General features: G+C 52.9%; 3 protein-coding genes across 3 annotated transcripts; 2 read left to right on the top strand and 1 right to left on the bottom strand.

The window, feature by feature from the left end:
* Window positions 1–165: 165 nt before the first annotated feature.
* PG994_004650 (uncharacterized protein) lies at window positions 166–1,566 on the top strand (the record flags this gene model as incomplete). The annotated part of the gene is made up of 1 exon (XM_066856059.1): window positions 166–1,566. One exon carries the CDS (start codon window positions 166–168, stop codon window positions 1,564–1,566), a length of 1,401 nt encoding a protein of 466 aa, XP_066718226.1.
* Window positions 1,567–2,309: 743 nt separating this feature from the next.
* On the bottom strand, window positions 2,310–4,783 carry PG994_004649 (uncharacterized protein; the record flags this gene model as incomplete). The annotated part of the gene is made up of 2 exons (XM_066856058.1): window positions 2,310–3,094; window positions 3,157–4,783. 2 exons carry the CDS (start codon window positions 4,781–4,783, stop codon window positions 2,310–2,312), a joined length of 2,412 nt encoding a protein of 803 aa, XP_066718225.1.
* A 6,781-nt stretch (window positions 4,784–11,564) lies between these two features.
* PG994_004648 (uncharacterized protein) lies at window positions 11,565–14,387 on the top strand (the record flags this gene model as incomplete). The annotated part of the gene is made up of 3 exons (XM_066856057.1): window positions 11,565–13,779; window positions 13,827–14,042; window positions 14,101–14,387. 3 exons carry the CDS (start codon window positions 11,565–11,567, stop codon window positions 14,385–14,387), a joined length of 2,718 nt encoding a protein of 905 aa, XP_066718224.1.
* Between the last annotated feature and the right edge of the window lie 619 nt (window positions 14,388–15,006).

Here is a 15,006-nt window from a genome sequence, read left to right as displayed (position 1 = left end):
ACACCCCAAAAAAACTGCCCCTCCCCCACTTTCTTCCACAGGTGCCTCATCTATAGACAGCATACCTAGGCAGGTCTCGAAACGTATAGGACTGATCGCGAGGTACAAGGCAGTTGGAGGGGGTCTTTTCAGAGAGGCGTATCGTATCATCCAACGAACGACATCATGGCACCGAGTAGGGCCGCCGCCACGAAGCCTTTCAGGTACTGCGAGGACTCCAAGTCGGCCTGGGACCCCGTAGCCTACATCGCCGACACCGTGCTCCACGAGCGGGCGGCCGCGTTCCTCGACAAGGACGAATTCGCCTCGGCCATCGCCGTCTCCTTCAACCTGCCCCCGCGCGATGCATACGTCTACCACGCCATCGTCTCCGTGACGCTGGCGCAGGTCCAGCATGTCATTGGCATGGGGGGCGCCAACGGGCTACATACCTGGTACCGCGATCTTTCTCCTCCTTCCGACGTCGACGACGACAACAACAACAACAACAATAGCTCGCCAACGACGACAGAATCACAGCAACAGCAGCAGCAAGCTCCCAAAAAGGCCGAATTGGGGAAGCCCGCCGCGCCGCCCCCGCGACCCGACATAGACACCTACCTCTCCATCTTCAGCCCAACGACGGCGACGCCCAACATCCTTAAAACCTTCGCCCTGAACGCCAAGAAGAACTCGCTGCGGGCCTCGATCGCGGCGCACCTGCTCGCGAAGCGGTACCTGCACCCGGCGCGCCCCGCCCTGCAGATCCCGCGCCTCAAGAAGGCCGGCGCGGTCCCCGGCCGCAACCCGTACCTGACCTTCCTCGAGTGGGCGTGTTGGAACCTCGAGTGGGCCGGGCCAAGCCCCGAGTCCGAGGCCGTCCGCAGCGCCCACCATGTGCTGCCCGTGCTCATGCACCACTTCGGCTGCGTGTGCCCCTCGCACGAGGCGCTGGCCATCCTCAAGGAGGTCGCGGCCGGCCGCAACGTCCTCGACGTCGGGTCTGGGAACGGGTACTGGACATTCATGCTGCGGCAGTACTGCTGCCCTTCTTCCCTCTCTTCTTCCACTACTACTACCACAACAACAACACCGAAATCATCATCAGCAGCATCAAAACCACAGCCAAAAGACCAAGAAAAAGCACCACAAAAGATCATCCCCATCGACAACGCCCAAAGCGCCTGGCGCGCCAACTGGGTCCCCGACACGCTCGTAGCCGACGGCGTCGCCTACCTGCAGTCGCACCAAGGCGGCCAGGACGCCGTGCTCCTGCTCGTGTACCCGATCGTGGGCGGGGGCGTGGCGGGCGGCGCCGAGGGCGGCTTCACGCGCAACCTCCTGCAAGCCTACCGGGGCGACACGCTCGCCGTCGCCGGCACGCAGAACCACAACGGCTACACGGGCTTCCGCGACCGCAGCATGGACGAGTTCATGGCGCAGGAGGCGCCCGCCTGGGTCAAGGTCGCCCAGGTGCCGCTGCCCAGCTTTCCCGGCAAGGACGAGGCCCTCTTCGTCTACCAGCGGGGTAAGCGGGCGCCGCCGAAAGATGACGGCGGCGCGGAACCGACTGCTACCGCCGCTTAGTACGAATCGAAAATATAAAAGTACATAGGAGGGAATCGGAAAGAAAAAGCATACTTGAAGTACATGAATATAGCATACGCCACCACGGTGAGTTCATGCCAGCTCATTAGTTCCAATCTCATATGTAAAGCTGCAATGAGTAGCGTAAGGCTCCTCACACGCCCAAAACCCTATGATTCATCCACACGCCCAAAACCCTATGATTCATCCACACGCATGGCTTTCCGGTACAAGTGATTCTATACGTTCTTTTCTAGTAAGGTATTGTGTACTAGATCATCGAGACCTTCGATTTCTATAAGTATGACCTAAATATAAAGCGGAGAATCAGTGTTGACGCAGACATAGGTCATCTACAGTATTCATATCACATCTATTTATGCAGTCTTCTTAGAGTGTAGTTCCATGGACAACAAACGGAGGCGTTCACAATGGGACATCATGGTTATCAGAAAACAAGCTGCATTATGGACCTGTCTAGACTCGCCGTACTCGACTATGGCCAGCTGCAAATTATTCCTGTCGACGCCAAATCGCGGCAAAACAATCTGTGTGGCCTTTCTATCATCAATTCAGTGGCCCTTGCCAATGCACGCTCCCAAAGGCGTGCGACCCTTCACTGGCCACAGCAACAATAACAACAACTGCACATTGCGCACCTCATCTCAAATCCAGTCCATTTGCACCTTCTGACGTCTTGAACGATCGTGCTCAACTCGTTCCAAGCAAAGGGAAGGAAGCATTTAGTGGTAAGAAGGAGTGGTGACAGGGTTACCTTTACCTCTAAGGTGAGGGGGCAGGCTCTTATCAACCTCAGGGACGTCGACCTTGGTGGCAGCAGATAACTCGAGCTCGGGGCTCTCGTCGTGGGTGAAGTCTGGCTCAGTCGCACCCAGCTTGATCGGGTCGTGCTGGGCTTGCTCCACTACACTATCTTTGGGGATGGTAAAGTGTTCGGCTTCCTTCACTGCACTATCCTCTGGGATGGTAAAGTGATGGACGGCGACTTCCTCCTCAAGTGCCGCGCGCTCAGTGCTCTCTTCGACAACGGCGGGCTTAGCCTCCACAGTTCTGGCTGGCTTGGGCTTCCAAACCTTTCGTAGATGGGGGGGAAGGTTGTCATCATCATCAAGAAGAGACGGGCCAGCTTCGCGAACGTCAACAAGGTCGGGTGTGTCAGTCTTGAAGGCGGGAGACTCGATCTTGATCTTTGGCGAAACGCTCTGCTGAATCTTGAAGATGGGGGAGGAGTCCTGTCCCATTCCATCATTGCCGCTAGGAGTGGCGGGCTGCTCGGGGGGTTGAGCTTCAGCCTCTGCCACAATAGTGTCTTGTCCGCTACCATCGGCTTTGGGGGCAGATAACTCAGGAAGCGAAGGCACGGAGTTGGCAGCAAGCTGATGCTCGGGCACTGAAACTTCCGAGGTGACCTCCTGTTCAATCGACTTCCACCAAGCCGCGGCCTTCTTGCGAAGATCCTCATCATCCATTAAAAGCTGGACCTGCTTATCCTTGATCTGCTCAATCACTGCAGCAGTGTTAGTAACCTCGTCATGGAATAGTGAAATTCGGGATCACGATGGGACTTACTCTTCATTACTCTATCAACAGCGGCATCCAGGTCCGGACCTAGCTCGCGGTAGCGCAATGTCAAACCGATGGCTAGATATCGTGAGATTCTGGGAGGCTGCTGATGATGCAGTTTCGAGCTATCCAACTCCCGACCAGGTGGGATGTAGAAGAACGGAAAAGCGCGATATATTGTACCCATCACTCTTGCTGCTGTGGCCGCCTCCTTCGGACTGACTTCTTGCTTCTCTATCATTCCGTCGTAGCGAAGCTCATCCCAATCACGGCAACGCTGAGCCCAAATAAGATCAAGTCCTGCGTACTTGATGAGCAGATCGCCGAGGATCATAGTGGTCATGCGGTACTCGACAATACTGAAGATAACATGGCAGTCTATGTCGGTCGGGTTGGGATCTCTGAGAAATTTGCCAAACTCAGCTCGGACATTCTGACCAAATGATGATGTGTAGTATCCGGGCCAGGAGGGGAACGACTCTTGGACAAGATGCTTGAGGTGACAAATCTGGGACAGACGGTTACCACCAAAGGCCGTTCCAGGGAAGGTGAGCCGATCCTTGGCATCTTCAGATGAAGGGGATAGGATGTCGAGCTGGTCCCAGATCTCACGATAGGTCTCAAGCATGTCCTTGATCTTGCGATTGCCGATGAGGTGCATCCAAGTATCCGTCTCTGCACCAAATGAGAAGGAATGATCGTAGTGATCCGGAAACAGTCGAGCTGCGAGTAGTGCATGGGTCTTATTTGTGAATTCGCTTCGTACTCTCATCTGCTCAGCATCGGGCATGGCAGGGCCCGGATGGGCTTCCTTTTCCTTCTTGCTAGGGTCGACCTTATCGTTGTCGATGAAGGGTGACTCCCAGCCAAGGAATTGATCAACAATGTTCCGCGAGAAGATGCCACCACATTGTCGGGCCAAGAAGTCAATAGGCTTTTTGGTAGCAAATGATGCCTCGTTCTCGTTGAAGAAGGCGTTTACCTGCCAACCCGCCGAAGTCAAGGAAGAAGTAACAACCGTGACCTGAGCGCGTGTATCCAGTGCACCACGAATCTGCTGGCTAGTGATGACAACGTCATAACCAGCAAGATAGATATCTTGCTCCAAGGTGGTGCGACCAGAGATGACCACGAGCACTGGAAAGCCCAGTTCAGCGGCAGCGGATGACTTCTTACCAAGCTCCTCAAAGAAGCGCGACTGGATCTTCTCAACATCGGGCTCAAACACAATGGGAACTTGGCCATCAACAGTTCCGATATCCTCTGTGTCATTGCTCACAGTGTGAGCTGCACAACTAACGACACGGTGCTCAGAACCATGGGTATAAGCAGTTGGGTTCTTCTTTACGACAGCATCGGTGTCGCACAGTGAAAGCCAGGCTTGGGCACGGGGATTGGCCAAACCAGAAACCATCGTCTTGATGGCCAGGTAGTCGGTGATGTGCCAGCCCTGCTTCTCTGGGCCAGACATGTCCTCAGGGACGGCAAGAAGAGCGACGACGAGTGTTTTGTCGTCGACATCCGGAAGAGATCGAGTGACCACAGTGGCATCGAGGACAGCACCATCGATAGTTGCCGGTCGGGCCTTGAATTCGGCCGCCGTGGGCACGAACTTGGTAGGGGACTGTGCCATCTTGAGATGGTGACAGAAACCTTTGTCGCTGTCAGTAAAAATTTGGGCTTGATCGACGAGGTCGATTGGCAGAGCCGAAGGAGTGGAAGTGTTTGGGAGTGGAAAGCAGATTTGCAGGAGACTGAGTAGATTGGATGATGGTGATTCGGGTGCAGCGACCTGGAAAGGCCGATGGGTATGTGAAGCAAGAGCTGGGCAGGAACGCGCCACAGAGAGAGGTCTGCGTGAGTGTCCTGCCAACTTCTCCAGGGTCTGGTGATGATGACTTGGAGGAGGGATGCTGATAAAGGTACCAACAGGTGGTGTGAGGGATTGAGGAAGAACGAATGCAGATAGAATGAAAACAAGAGATATATGAAAGAGTCCTTCTTACCTGGACGATCTTGTATCTGGGTTTCCGTTGTTGGGGGGTTGATGTTATGGGAGGGTAGGGAAATATTGGGAAGTGTGTTGCCCAGGGCAGGCAGGTGGAAAAAGGCAGTGAAGCGTACGTCAAGTAGAAGGTAAGATCAAAATCGACGCGTCCAAATAAACATGGGTAGGTACGTCGCCAATCGACAAAGATGCTCTCGGTATACTCTGCCAGCTTGGTGTGCAACTCCTAATATCGCCGTGCAACTCCTGATATCGCCGCCGACGACTTATATGATTTGGGCAGGGTGGAAGGGTGGCAGTGCTCCCCGATATCTGCACAAGACAACAGTAGTAGGTAGCTTCTTTCTTGGGATCACTCTGAAGTGAATAAATGCACAATCGATGTTTAGAAACCTTAGCGCCTAATGTTTACAGTGGCAGCAGGCACGCGTTATTCCGTTGACCGCGTTACCTCCAATCCCCCGTTTGGTCGATTTTGCCTACGTTGACCGGACTCTCCTGTCAGTTGCCAGTGCCGATTGTTAAGTGCCTAAGGTAAGGTATTAAATTTTCACTTGCTCTTAGGGCCTTGCAAAAACCCCTTACCTATCTATCTGGCTGTAGAATCCGTAATGCATCCGTGTGCTCGTTATGTTTGTTATTAATGTATTGGGTCTGTTTTGAGAACCGTTACATACAGTATGCCTCTTTCCCCTACCTGAACAAAGGATGGGTAAGTTGGCAAATATCCTTTGATACCTATCACTGTGCCTTTCAACTCATCCAATGCTTAAATCGGAATATCTGTTGGTTGGACTTCGCCATCGGCTCTATCAACACTTTCAACCATCCACCCGATCGAGCGTTAGGCACATGTTCTACTTCATGATCCAGGGGGCCTTAGGGTGCTTCGTCTAAGCTTGCTCGGCCACCATGTCCTTTGAAGCTGACAGGTTGATAAGATCTTCGACCACGTGTAACTGCAAGCATGTTAGCCGTAGCTGATCGGGGGGCTTATGAAGCGCGCTTCAACAGTCATGGAGATATGTAAGATATGAGCATTGGGAATGGACTTTCGGAGGAAGTAGAACCATCCATGGGCTACGCGAAATAGCCCTCTCACGGTTTTCCCACGATTGTTGTATGTTTGGTAACGGAGTATGGATAGAAGAGAGAAGTTTGGTAGAAACACACATTAATTCGGGATCTCTGTCTGTGGGAGTGTAAGTGCCTAACAATGTTCCCGATGATCTTTGATGTATATTGGTACAGTTGCGTTTCACAGTAGGAATACTGGATGATCTGGATGCGTGATCTGCATGGACATCCATACCTAAAGTACCTAACTATGTGGTGACACGAGGCAGTTCTGTTGCAATTGGTTTGATTTTCCACTGTTGGTATAGAATTTTGTGGCCGCCACTTGAGAAAACATGGCATCACAACACAGATCTTGCGCTGACATTATGTAGTTCGACCCAAACTCAGAAAATATGAGCAGACTAAAGCTTCTAAATTGCCTCCATATAGATGTGGTTTCCATACAGTATAAAAAGGCATTTGACCATGTCCAGGCCACGAGTGGCATGATCGTACTGTAGCCATACTGCGCTTCGGACTCATGATGAATGATGGTGTTGGGTGTTGACACAGCTCAACTTATTCGAGGATATAGTTATACTGCTATGAAGTGGTTTTTAGGCTATTTTCTTTCTTTTGAGACCTCCGTCGGACAATCCTAACAGGCATATGTATGTTGTTGTGCTGAGTTCAAGACGGTATTATGGTTATCCTTCCTTTCTAGCAGTAAACACATCTCCCAAGCCCATTCTCTTTGCTACCCCCAGCACGAGAACAAGAACACATTTCACATGGGCCTCACGGTTGGGAAAATATGATTGATTTTCACAAGGGCCCATTTGGTTCAGAAGGGTTCTTAGGTAAGGAACGTCCCGAGCCTGTGTATAGATCCATCAGCAGCTGCTAGGTGGTTAACCCCCAACTCGTTGGTACGATTTCAACCATGCTGTGATACCAGGCCTTGAGAGTTGTTCGGTTCCTTCCGCGGAGCATACTAATTACACTGCAGATGCTCTTGACGGGAGTTGGTCGGGTAGGGGGCCGGTCGTTGAGAAGCCCCGGATGTTGTGCCTTCGCTGGATGCATCTATAAACCATGGATCATGGTTCTTGCCGTACATGTAAAGGTACCCAGGGAGCCAAGTCGCCACTGGCTAATCGATCGGGCTGAAAACCCAGTGGTTCTACGAATAGGGGGAAAGCATAGCTACCTCACAGCCATCATCCACAATAAGAGACGTGCCCTTTTGTTGATAAAGGTGGGGGAGTCTGGACGATTCAACGTAGTATTTCTGCGAGTCAGCAGCATGATGACTCGATAGTTAGGCTTTAACGGCTTCTGCAGTGTTAGTAATTAGCAGACAAGGTTGAGCTGTCAGAAATTAGAATTTTGCCATCGAGCTGTTGCCTGACGATCTTGAGGTTTGTAAGCAGATTCGTGGGACCACGGCCCCATCCGTTCGATGGAGTACTCTTGTTGCAACCTCGGATCTCATCATGTATCAGATACCAAAGCCAGGGGTTGAAAGCGGTGGGTTCGGTACGACTTCCAGGAACGGGGGCTTCCTTTGACAGAGTTAGATGATATACAGATCAGAAGCTGTGCCGCTTTCCAGGTGCACCAGGAGACCAGCTATGCGAGCCATGGCACAAGGTTGTCAATGCACCCCGATGCGATATATAACATCTCTCTGCCCAAGAGGGGCTCAGACGGAAGACTGGGACTCGGGAGACTCGACATACGGACAAGGCAGTGATCATCGATCATCGCACGTCGAACGAACCGCAGTCAATTTACCATGTGATGTTTTTAGGAGCCAGGTCCTGCAAAGCTGTAGAATCATTCGAAGACCCAAGCAGAGGATCTTAAGTAGAAGGGCCTCGACCCGTGTAGTGGCTACGTTCGTTGCGCGTTAAGTCATCGGCTCAGATCTGCCCACCACAAGTCTTCGATGCATGTCGGTTGAAGCTACTCAGATGCATATTATGGCTTATCAAGGCGGCCCAAACATTCCAGAAGAGCATCGAGATTACAGTAGCCCAAGGGGTTTTCTCTTTGTTGCGCCTTGCCCTCCGAGTCATCAAAGAAGCGGCAAGGTTACCCCGGCTTAGACTGGGTAAGCGAGGCTGTCGTCCTCGGTTCCGGGGTCATCGTTGGGCAGAAATCGCGGCGATCCAGCCCGGTGGGAACATCTTTGGGCGACAAAGCGACAAATGACCTCTGAAGATGCCATGACCTCTGCTAGCCATCATTAGCCCAATAACCGTCTTTATATAGTGCCCGCCTCTAGCTGATTAGCCTCGTTCAATCTATGCTATAGACAACTACTGGACAACCAGTTGGTATCTGCCATAGCAACGGGGATATTACTGCCCCTCCTATAACCGAAGAAAGCGCCTTCGTCCGAAAGGAAATGAAGACCTGTCCCATCAACTCCGGAAAATACATACCTACATCGGCATGTTGAACGAACTGTGGTGTGACCCATTACCCGCTGGAGTGGGTGGGGCGGACCAGCATGGCAAAAGGAAAAAAACGTTCCTGAGAAATGCCATCCCGACCCATGTGCTGAACATAATTACTATCACTCCCATGGTATTGGTCATTTGCCGGTTGGTACCTCGACTATGAAGTATTATTGCCTCAGTTCAGGCATCAACCCAGCATGGGTCAACAGTGAGGGAAAATTGTGTCGTCTCCCAGCAAACAGAAAGAAGATACACCGGCTGACTGGCTGTGTGACCATACTCCGATGTAGAGCAAGCAATTCACTCATTTATTGCCTGTCACACGGCGCATTGGGTTCAGGCATCGAGGCCCAACACAGGAGTCGAATACAGCCAGGGACATTCAGACAACCGTCGTCCCGTAATGGGGAATCTTGAGACGAGTCGGCAAACCTCGAGCGCCTGCTGGAGATGTTTCCACGCTCCAAACCGAGCTGGCAGGGGGGCGAAACCCATATATTTGCCGTTTCTGTCAAATAACTCTGAGTCCCGTGACACTCAAACAGTCCATATGGTGGTTATGTAAACATGCCCGGGCTTTCGTCCTGCCCCAGTCGGGGGGCAATGCCAAGCAACTGCGTGCGCTCCGTGCCGCTCTGTGTGTGCGACCCAAAAAAGTTTTGCATGGAACCAACTGCAGGTCGTTGGAGCAGTCCCTCTCCATCGCCATCGCTTCTTGACGATTCTTGACATTTCTCGTGATGGCTGAGCGGGATTGCTCGTGTACGGTCCTCTTTTCCAGAGGCCTAACATGCGGCTAAGGAAAAAGGTAACATGCTACTACAAGTTTGTTGTAGTCGAAAAACCTGGCGGCTCTGTTCAGGGCCCGAGGACACGAAAGCCAGAGCGCCGATCCTCAAAGGGAGTTGCAACAAGTACAACGCCTAAAGGGGAAACACAAAAGACAGGGTCTCGCAAGCCCTTTAGTGCCCGGGAATTGGACAGTCATAGGTTACAGTCTTAGCCCTGATCCTTGCTGCTTAGGTTGCTATTCTAGAAGTGGAGGAGGGAGAGAAGCGAGGGACGAATGAGCACACGAGAGGCGTTGACGCAACCGCAAGCACACCTCTCCATCGCTCGAGCATAGATTGCACGTCATCGTCCATGTCCATTGCTCGCTTTTACCCCCCCACCATCACCACCACCATCTACTACTAGGTCAATTCGGTCTACCTTTGCACTAGAAATGTTCCACGGCCGGCCTGCATGGGTTGTGGTATTTGCTACGGGCAATGGCGATGTACTGTCTACGTGCTACATAGGTTAGATGATACACGGTTTTCCAATCACCCCCACCTGGGTCAAGGCAATGCTCACTGCATGTTGCTGCAACCGACGAAATGAAGAGTGTTATTATTGTTGTTCCTACTGCCGCGATTGCTGCCAACTTGCTGTACTTGCTACAATCTTCCTGCTGTTATTAGATGATAGACTCCCTCCGGAAGGATTCGATCCTTTCTGTGCAGCGTCCTGCTCCCGTCCCTTCTCCTCCCTCGTTCGTGAGCGCTCAACCTGTACCTTTACTAGGTGGAGGAGACCGTCACCCTCTCTGACCTTTTGTGATATACACACTTCTACAGTGATCGTTTCTTCATTGATCGCCTTTCGCATTTGTCTCATTCGATTGCTGCCAGTATCCGGCATAACACACGAACAAGGCATCCACGCGAGAAACCGTCCGTCGGCCCGTTCCCGTGGTTCCTGTTAAAGGTCGACGACATCTGAGACGCAGTCAGGACTGCGGCTAGAGGCTACGGTACCAAGCTTTCTATCAGATTGTGTCATCCGGCTTGGATAGCCTGTCGATATCATTCGTCTCACCACCCGCGAATGAGATCACCCATTCCACCGCAAACAGCTTATTGTTATTATTACCTGCTGTGTTGTCAGTTGACTTGTCAAATCTCGACCTCCCTCCCGCAAATCACCTACCCTACTTGTTTTTTTTTTTCGTCTACGCATATACAACCTTGCTCGAACCGACCGGGCGGGAGCATCAGCAGCGGGCAGCAGCAGCAGCAGCAGCAGCAGCAGAAGCAGGCTGTTAACTCCACTCCTGTGCTTTTGCGCCTGCGCCGAATCAATCAGCCGAATACAAATTGACAGGCAGAAAGAAGTTGTCGTGCCTATTAAGTGGCGCGATCTCACCGCTCGCTACCTTTCCATCCATCAATCCCATACCTGTGCATACAGCGAGCAGCTGCCTGAGAGCCAGCACCCGCGAGGCGGGCCTGTCACTTCACTTTTACCCCACGATACATGCGCGCCGCCAGGACCCTTATCAACGAATCCCGACTGGGTTCCTGGCAAAGTTGCCGGATTGCAAATCGTCAGAGACACTGACAAAGTCTGTCCCCCCTGTCATGGCTTTTGGTGTATTCAGCTGCTAAACTATATGCGCAGCTTACATTGGTCGCTTGCATATTCGAACACACACACGCAGTCTGAGACTCCGGCGTCCTGTCTGCCCAAATACGACCCATCTTTTATGACTCGAGGACGTCCTGTGCGGAAGAGAGACTCTGGCTCCTTCCCCCCAATCCGGATCTTATCTTCGAAACCCCAAATCCAGGCTTATTAGAAACGACGGCACACTCGACCTACTCATTGGCTTGCACCAAATCGTGCCCAATCCTTGCATTTTTTTAGACGTCCGTGCCGCCTGGGGTAACATACTACGTCAGCCCATCCCTAGCAGCTTTTCTTGCAGGGCTCTACAAAACCCATTCAAAAACCCATCCTCGTGCCCCTCCCTCATTCACTGAGGTCCAGCCTAGTGAATGTCAGCAAGCAAAAATCCGCAGACAGCGCAAGCTGTCAATCAGTCCATCATCATCACCATGACCGACCCTCGATACAGACATCCTTCGGGGCGCCGGTCGCCTACCTTCAATCCGGCCCGGGCCTCCCTGCCCCATTCAATCGGATATACCCCCCCCTGGTATGGCGGGGATATCCACGCTGTGCCTACTGCTCGCTACGACTCGAGCGTCCCGCGTGTTTCTGGTTCTGGTTCTGGTGAACATCGCGCGGCACCAGCCGCTACCATTACCACGTACAATGTGACAAAAGAACCATTTCATAGAAGCTCGAGCGTCCGTGAACCGAGCCGGACCCGCCATCGCTCCTCAACTGTCGATGCGGGCAGCAATATTAAGCCAATCATAGTCACGACGAATCATTCCCGCCCTCACAATTCTACGTCTCATACATCCTCGGGCTCGGGACGACCTGTGAGCCCCGGCCAAAACCCATATCGTTCGAGCGAAGAGACCTACTATGCGCAACCTGCATCTTCTATTCGAGCGCGGAGCCAGCATCGCCATACCCAGAGCGCCACCCTGGATAACGATGAGCTATACAGGCTGAGAGAGCGCGTGGGTGGTGATGACAGGCTCCGAGCCCCTCGGCTCGGTCCGACTGACCTATATCGACCCCATAGTCGCCAAGGCGGATATGTGAGTCAACCACGGATTAGCACCAGTACTGTGGAGGACAACTTCGAGTACACAAAGCCAAGCGACTTGGTACGACATGATCTTGACCACGATGGCCCACGGAGCCGAGCAGGGCGCCGCGAGAGCTTTGACAGGGGCTACTACCGACCATCAGTTACTGTCACTAGTGACATCGGACGTATAGACGGTCGCCGCGGGCCTCCACCTGCTTCATCCGCCCTCGAACGGTACAATCGTGCGGCTGCAGCAGCGGCTGCAGGTGTATACGATCGCCCGCCCGTTACGATGCCTACTCCGCCCCAGGTCCCACCTTCTCCCATTCGATCCAGCCATATAGACACTGGCGACAGTATCACTGGTGATCGTCGGGCCTCGCGGCCAAGACCTGTTTCTCTCTACCAAGAATCCACTCCTCGCCAGTCGATGCCTGAGGACCTTTACCGTCCTCGAGAAGAGGAGCGCCTCCACAAACCTCCTCGTCGCGAAAGGGTCGACGAGGGTTACCGTGACGATGCAGTTGCTGCACGTGGTTTTGGCCTTCGACCGGAGTTTCTGGAACAGGCAGAGCATCGCCGTCCACTGGAGCTGGAGCGCCCAATCTACGACGAGCGGCGTTCTCGGAGAGAACCCGAGATTCGTGAACCAAAACGGCGATCGGATGAGTCTTTGGATCGTGCGCGTCCACGTGAACGCAGACCATCTGAGCTCAAAGAACGTCCCTTCCGTATAGAGGATGACCGAGGCAGCGAGAGGAAAGATAGCAGGGACAGTGTACGTGGCGAGAAGGTGCGCGATAAGGTTGCTGCCGGACTAGGGGTAGCAGCAGCGGCCATCGGTCTAGGCGCAGCCGCCAAGGATAAGGATGAAGGGAGAGACAGCAAGGGTTCTCCCAAGCGCCGCAGTGGTTCTGATGAAGGCATTGAAACAGCAGGGCCTCGTGCAGCAGACCGCTACAAGCCTCGAGAGAAAGACATCGAACGGAGACCATCCCCTCAAGATCCCGCCGCCATCGAGCCCAGACGGGAAGCACGCAGAGATAGGAATGAATCAGATTCGCGGGAGCGCGAGAGGGAGCGCGAGCGTGAGAAGGAACGGAATCGAGAGAGGGAAAAGGAAAGGGAACGTGAGCGGGAGAGGGAACGTGAGCGTGACCGAGATCGTGATCGTGATCGAGAATACAGCAGACGAGATTCTGAAGCTCGTCCTCTTGATGCTAGACGGGATTCTGAGGCGCGTCCTATTGATAGCAGGGAAGCAACCAAAGATAAACCTACTGCTGCCGATGAAGAAAGTTCCGCTCCTCCCAAGCGCCGCCACAATACCTCAGTGGCAGCTTTCGACCCAACCGATACCAAAGGGTTGATGGACCTCAAGGCAGAGTTAGCTGCCCGAGAAGGGGAAGGCAATCCGAAGGAAAAGGAACGATCTGCCCCCAAGTCTGATAGTGAAGCCCCATCCGGATCCGACAGGCAACGCCAACCTTCGCGGGACCGATCCGAGTCTCGCGGCCGCGAACTAGCTTTGACTGAAACCGAGCAGAAGCAGGTGCGGGTCGTGTCGCCTCCCAGAGACAAATCAGACCAGAAGCCTATCAAAGGTATTCTCAAACAACCCAAGGACTCGTTCCCGAAGAGCCTCATCCAGTCCGGGAGGGCGTCGCTCCTCATAAAGGTGACAAGACAAAGGCGGATGCCCCGGAAGGTGCTCGCTGGACGAAGATCAACAGAAAACTCGTCAACCCTGAAGCCCTCACCATCGGCAAAGAGAGGTTTGAGGTGCGCGACGATTTCGTTATCGTTCTCCGCGTCTTGAGCAAGGAGGAGATCCAGCAATATGCAATTGCTACGAACCAGTTGAGAGGTAAGCGGGAGTTCCATTGCTGATCGCCGTCATTGAATAACAGCTGACAACTTTGTAGAGAAGCGAAGACGGGAGTATGAGCGGGAGAACGGGGAGGACGACTACGACGACAAAGGTCGCGACCGAGATGAGGAGGATCGAAGAAGACGCCATCAACGGCGTGGGTACGAAGACGACGACGACGACCGGAGAGATCGCGATCACCGCCGCCATCGACGTGATGAAGATGAGGCTGCAGAGCGACCTCGGGCCTTGGAGTACGGAGACCACGACAGACATAGGTCCCACCGAGAGAGAGAGAGGGAGACCAACACTTCCAGTCTGGACGATAGAGACAGACGATAAACGGCCCTAGGATAGTGGTGGATCAGCAGGGTTCTCTGGGGGCATTTATACGATTTTCATTTGGATTCCCAACGCTATTGTTGAGCTTTTATAGGACTGCTACGATTCAGTATACGCATTGGGGAATTGTTTTGTTCTTTCTGGCTATTGTTGGCAATGGTGGGTGTCTGTACGAAGGCAGTTAAGGGGGGCATGACTTCTTGTATACCTACCTATTTAGTTCTTGGGACGTTTGAATCTTATGATACCATTTTCTCTTCATAACACTCCGGACACCTTGTTTGTATCTAGCCCACGTGTCCATGATGTAAATCTGCTTATTATCGACATACGACCGACTTGTTAAGTGTACCTGAGGTGAAGATAGCCCAAGTTACAAAATGACGAAAGGCAAAGAGACCCCCAGCGCTTGTCCATAGATGTATCTGTAGCTCGTCATATTATGCCGTGAACTGTACACCTGGCTGGCTCAACTCCTTTCCCCTCCCCAGTTACTCACTTTGAAAAGATGTGCGTGAACTGGAACGCAACATAACTGAGGAGGAGATACCTCCCCCACCCCCCTCTCTGAACCAGTAACGCTCACGCGTACAAAGACCATGTGAAGAGGCTCCGTGTC

The sequence above is a fragment of the Apiospora phragmitis genome (genome assembly GCF_038363925.1).
Source record: "Apiospora phragmitis strain CBS 135458 chromosome Unknown utg000005l:1.0-4161743.0:1.0-4166827.0, whole genome shotgun sequence".
Lineage (NCBI taxonomy): Eukaryota > Fungi > Ascomycota > Sordariomycetes > Amphisphaeriales > Apiosporaceae > Apiospora > Apiospora phragmitis.
Note: the sequence above shows the minus strand (reverse complement) of the source record. Positions and strands in the feature narration are given on the sequence as shown.